This window comes from Phaseolus vulgaris, chromosome 9 (genome assembly GCF_000499845.2).
Source record: "Phaseolus vulgaris cultivar G19833 chromosome 9, P. vulgaris v2.0, whole genome shotgun sequence".
Taxonomy (NCBI): Eukaryota; Viridiplantae; Streptophyta; class Magnoliopsida; order Fabales; family Fabaceae; genus Phaseolus; species Phaseolus vulgaris.
The window spans coordinates 3,527,831-3,533,469 of NC_023751.2; the positions used below are offsets into that span (position 1 = coordinate 3,527,831).

At 35.5% G+C, this 5,639-nt stretch overlaps 1 protein-coding gene across 1 annotated transcript; it reads right to left on the reverse strand.

Annotated features, from left to right (window-relative positions):
• Nucleotides 1–1,193: 1,193 nt before the first annotated feature.
• Nucleotides 1,194–5,230, reverse strand: LOC137821144 (CO(2)-response secreted protease-like). The gene is made up of 9 exons (XM_068625604.1): nt 4,935–5,230; nt 4,568–4,824; nt 4,314–4,425; nt 3,700–4,213; nt 3,131–3,231; nt 2,725–2,967; nt 2,494–2,605; nt 1,998–2,211; nt 1,194–1,802 (listed from the first exon to the last, which is right to left on the reverse strand). Exons 1-9 carry the CDS (start codon nt 5,129–5,131, stop codon nt 1,246–1,248), a joined length of 2,307 nt encoding a protein of 768 aa, XP_068481705.1. The 5' UTR covers nt 5,132–5,230; the 3' UTR covers nt 1,194–1,245.
• Nucleotides 5,231–5,639: the final 409 nt, after the last annotated feature.

The window sequence follows — 5,639 nt, forward strand, 5'->3', positions numbered from 1 at the left end:
AGGGTCCACCGGAAGTGAAGAGGAAAGGAAAAAAAAAAGAGTTTGAAATAAAATTATAATAGTTTACTAAGGTACTAAGGTTTTCAATAAACCTCTGCCATTTACCGGAGTTTTTCAAATAAACCTCTACAATTTACCGGAGGTTTTCAAATAAACCGCATTAAATAGATCTTTGATATTTAATGGAGTTTAAAAAACCTTCCCTTAATTAAATTTATTCTGAAAGTTATATTAAGCATTGATAAATAAATTTATTTTAATATAATATAAAGTTATTAAATGAAAATTATGCTATAATTATCAAAAAAATTAAAGAATTTAGTTATCAAATATATTAAAATTATATTTTTAATTATTTGTTTATAAAAAAATTAATTATATTTATTTATTGAGATTTGAGAAAATCTAAAATATTTTATTGATTTTTACAATAAATCTTTTAAACTTATAACGAAAATTAAAAAATCTCCATTATTTTGATAAGATTTTAAAATAAATCATTTGAATTTAACGAAGGTTAAAAAATCTCCGCTATTTGGTAGAGGTTTTAAAATAAACCTTTGGAAATTAACTAAGGTTTAAAAAAACCTCCAGTATTTTGTGGAAGTTTTAAAATAAATCTTTGGAAATTAATGAAGGTTTAAAAAATCTTTGATATTTTGCAGAGGTTTTAAAATAAACCTTTGTAAATTAACGAAGGTTAAAAAAATTTCCGTTATTTTGCGGAGGTTTTAAAATAAACCTTTGAAAATTAACGAAGGTTAAAAAAACCTTTGTTATTTTGCTGAGGTTTTAGAATAAACATTTAAGAATTAAAGAAGGTTTAAAAAAACATCCGTTATTTTGTTGTGATTTTAGAATAAACATTCAGAATTTACCTAAAGTTAAAAAACCTCCGTTATTTTCTTAAGGTTTTAAAAAGAAAAATCTCTATTAATTAAATCAATTCCTAAAATTATATTAAAGATCCACTAAATAACCTCCATTAAAGCTTTTTTTTTTCTTGTAGTGCAACTAGAGTAAAATTACAAACTCATATGTACAAAACTTTAGGGTAGACTGATCAATTCAACTCATTGAACCTAATAATCAAAACCGGATTCAATCAAAATTAAAAAATCAGAAATATAATTAAGCTTTAATTATACTAAAATAGAAGGCAAATGAAAGTTAAATAATCAATACTCAACATAGACACCACGAAGAACTTGGCTTTGCATTTATTCATCAATACTTTACATTTCTTTACTTAGTTAATACGAAAGGACTTCGAACCATATATTTACCGTTACTCCAAGTGATAGATCCAAACAGATCTTCCTTGAGGGAAGTCAAAGTTGGGGAGAAAATCACTTGGTAACTTAGTTTTTTACTGCTTTTTGTAAATTGTAATTTATTTGGAGTTAATGTGACTTTTACTCCACTGGGAGCCTCAACCACGGGGGAGTACACTGTTTCATCTTCTTCACCAACATTTGTGACAGTTCTACTCACATTGACGGTTGCTTTGCCAGTGAAGTTTACTGCTATGGAAGGGTAGTTGATGTTGGAGATTAGATCAGAACTTGAATCCTTGGGGCAACTGAAATTGTCAGGAACAGTTCTAGAGATGACCTTAACCTTGGTTATGTCAAGTCCAATGTAACACAAGAAGTTTAAGTAGTCAATAGTGTTGGTTTCATAAACTAGCCCTGGTTGCAATGATTCAGATGTCGTCATCTCCCCTGCTCCGTAGTCATAAGGTGTGGCTACTGACCCTGAATCAGTTGTTATAGGTGTCTTCATGTTGTCACTTTGAATTGCTGCATTTATATAGAAAGATAGGAGTTCATACATTGGTAGATCCCATTGATTAGAAATATTGATTTAAAAGTTATGCAAGCACATTGCACTCATGTAATGTAAGGGTTATATATTTAGTGTGTAATATCAATAAATCATGGGAAGAAAATGCAAATGCAATTTGGTTGCTATATACTAATCATATGGCTGCTGACCTGAAGTCATGATGGCAGATTTGATTGCAGAGGCACTCCAAGTGGGGTTGCGTGTTTTGAGACTGCTAGCAAGCCCTGAAACATGTGGACAGGCCATGGAAGTCCCTGAGATTATGTTATAGAGTGAGGGCTTTCTTCCTTTGGGAACATCATCGTCTGAGCTATTTTCAGTCCATGCGGCCAGAATATTAACTCCTGGTGCTGCAATATCAGGCTAGGAAGAAAGCACGATATGTTTAGTGTTGAGCATTCAGATTAGTTTATCATGGTTTATCTTTGTAGGGTTTTCTTTTATCACTATGGATTAATTTTTCTCTTTTTAATCAAAATGTGTTCACTCTTAAAAATATTACAAAGTTAAGAAAATGGTCTCAATATAACATGATAATCATGTTAAAGTGAAGTGGTTTCATTTCATTTGTTACAACTTTAATTCAAAATGATTATATATAGATGTTGCGTCACTTGCAACTCCATTTTCATCTTTGTATCATACCTTCAGAATATTGCTTGATAGCGTAGAAGGTCCTCTTGATGAAAAGTCTGGCACAAGGGGAGCAGGTTTATAATCAACAACTGTAGTTGTCGGTAGAATTGTTGCCACTGGACTTTAATATTATATGCACAGAAAGACAAATTAAGTCATGGTTAAATGGTATGTTCAATCTTGGTCTCAAGCAAGATTAAAAGCAATAAAAAGTGTTTTCTTCTACTGAGTGTCACTTACTTGGATGAATTGATATATTGGAGTATTGTGGCACCATCTTTTGAGCTTGTAACCGTTACAGGGAAGTCCCCATAATATGAGGCTATTGCTCCATATTCGTCCGTAATATGAACTAGGCCTATTCCTCCCACCGCTTTCACCGTGTCAATTATTTCACTAGTTGAATATTCATCGTTTCTCCCATCACATAGCACAATCTTCCCCTTCACTTTATTTCCATCTAATGAATCTGGCTGACACTGACTGCATTTAAAAGCTGATTCAATATTTTGCTGAGGTTTTTAATTATGAAACCAACATTTATCATTTCTTTGTTGATTTTATGCTGTCTAGTCCCAAACTCCTTAGGCTTTTGAGCACCCAACTAATTACGAGTTTTTTTATAACTTGCAACATTTTTGCGTACCTTGCTTCTGCTAAACTTGCGTTGCTCGCCTTGGAAGTCTCGCCGAATACTAATGAATACTGAGCCGAATTCGAAAGAGGGGAGAAATTTATAGCCCTACCCTGAAGTTTAATAATAATTATCATGAGCAAATATTATATTAGTTGCAATGTTCTTTGACTAATACCTTAACAAAAAAATATTATTTAAATAGTAGTATATACTTTTAAACATTTATTAAGCAAAAGTTCGATAATGAATTGTTTTTTATACGACCTTAACCTTTTTTCTATTCAACAATTAAAGCAAGACAGAAACTCGTCAACATACTATTGTTAGCCCTAATAAAAGCAAAGCCCCCATCAGTGTTGGTATTTAGAGGAAGGAATGATCTTGTTTTGAGCCCACGAGATTATTCAAAAATAAAATCTGCATTTTCCAAAATTTTGCATTCTAAGTTCCATAGATAAATTAGCTTTCGAGACGTTTAATTTATAAATTCTCATTTAATTATTTTACTATACCTAAGAATTAAAGAAAACAAATGAAAACATTCAAAGTAGGAGTTTACACTTGAATAGAACATGTACCTTGATGGTTTTGTTACCACCCAAGACCACGTTGGACTGAAAATCTCGGTCTATGGTGGAGGCTGCAACGGTTAAAATCCAAGGCGCATCGTTCACAACCGTGTACGAGCTCGGTCCAGAATTCCCAGCAGAGCAGGCCACCACGATGCCGCGCTCCACGGCGTGGAACGCTCCGATCGCAATCGGGTCGGTCGTCAAGTCGGGTTGGAACCCCGGTGATGCACCGAGCGACAGCGACAGAACATCTACTCCGTCGTTAATGGCATCGTCAAACGCCGCGAGAATTGCCGACCCACTACACCCAAAGTTCGAACACACTCTGTAAACCGCCAATCTCGATTCTGGGGACCCACCCTTGGCACTCCCCGCCGCCAGACCGTAGTACGATACATTAGTGACGGCGGCTCCCACCGCCGTGGAGGCCACGTGGGTTCCGTGGCCAATCGAGTCCCGTGGCGTGCTGTCGCCCTCGTCCCCATTAGGGTCAGAGTAAAATCTTGCGCCAATTAGCTTCCTATTCAAATCAAAACGAACTCTAAGCTAAACGTTACTTATTTATTTGCATGTTTATTATTGTTTTCTCTGTGTTGTTTTGGGTGGGGACATTGTACAACCTGTTGCAGTTAGAGGAATTGAAGTCATGTGATTTCATGCACGTGCCTTTCCAACGCGATGGAACAGGACCCATTCCATCATCACTAAAACTCGCCGCCTCTGGCCATATACCTGAAAAATTCTCCTTTTTCCTTTACATTAATACCTTTCTAGATCATCAAACATGCATATATTTAGTACGTCATGAGAATATATCTGTATTGTGAAAACATGCACGTATTATGAAAATATCATTCATTTGGTTATTAATAACCTGTGTCTAATATGCCAAGGACAACGTCTGATGAGGAAGAGGAATTGGAGAGCGTCTTTGGGTTGGCGTCGATTTTGACGTGAGTTTGGTATTTCAGGAAATCCCATGAACGAGTTGTGTGGAGCTTCAGAACGGGGTCAGGAAAAACAGACACAACACCAGGTTTCTGTGCAATTGAGTTTGCCTCCTCTTTTGATAAACGAGCTGCGAACCCAGAGAAACCATGCTTGTAGTTCCGTACCAAAGCCTTGTCATTCCTTCAATTCATTCGCATAATATTTTTTTCGCGTCACAGAACATGCACATATCATCGTATTAATTAGTTGAAGTCCACGTAACATGTAATTAGGTCTACACAGTTATGTACCTTCTTAGCACTGCATTGAGAAGCTGGGCATGGTCATTCCGAAGAGAAGCATTGGTAGAATCCGCAGCTCCCATATAGACTATATAAACTTGTTTACTGTTGATACGATCGTTAATACCATCTTTCGCTGATGAACTTGTCGCTCCAAGAAGCAGAAAGAGAGTGAATATATGCAACAAAAGTGTATTGCCTTGCATGTTAATTGGTTCAAACTTAGTGTGCCTGGAAGCACCCTCGCAAGGTACTATATATAAAGCGATGAATGGATTGGTTCTTAAATGTGTGTGAGCACTGAAACAGCAATTGTGATTTGATATGCGGTGGAAGAAAAAGTGCCATCTGCGATGGTGGAATCATGGCATGCTTATTCCTTGTGCGCACTGCAATTACGCGTCAAGCACTCTGTCCACGCAAAGTGCGCCATTTGAAGATATAGTTACCATATAGGAAAATTTTGTAGTTGGTGCTAACCACCGTATATTTCATAACTAAAAGTGGAGGAATATATAGCCTAACATTTATAATGTGGCATGCCAAGATTACATATAAAGAACATTATCATATTTAGAAGTTAAAGCTGGACAATGTATATGCTATCCATTAGTTAAAGTCATTATAATTGAATTAGGGCAGGGAAAGAAGCACCTCTTGCATGCATCATTCTTGCTCACTTATTAATAACTTAACTCTTCAGAAATTCATTTA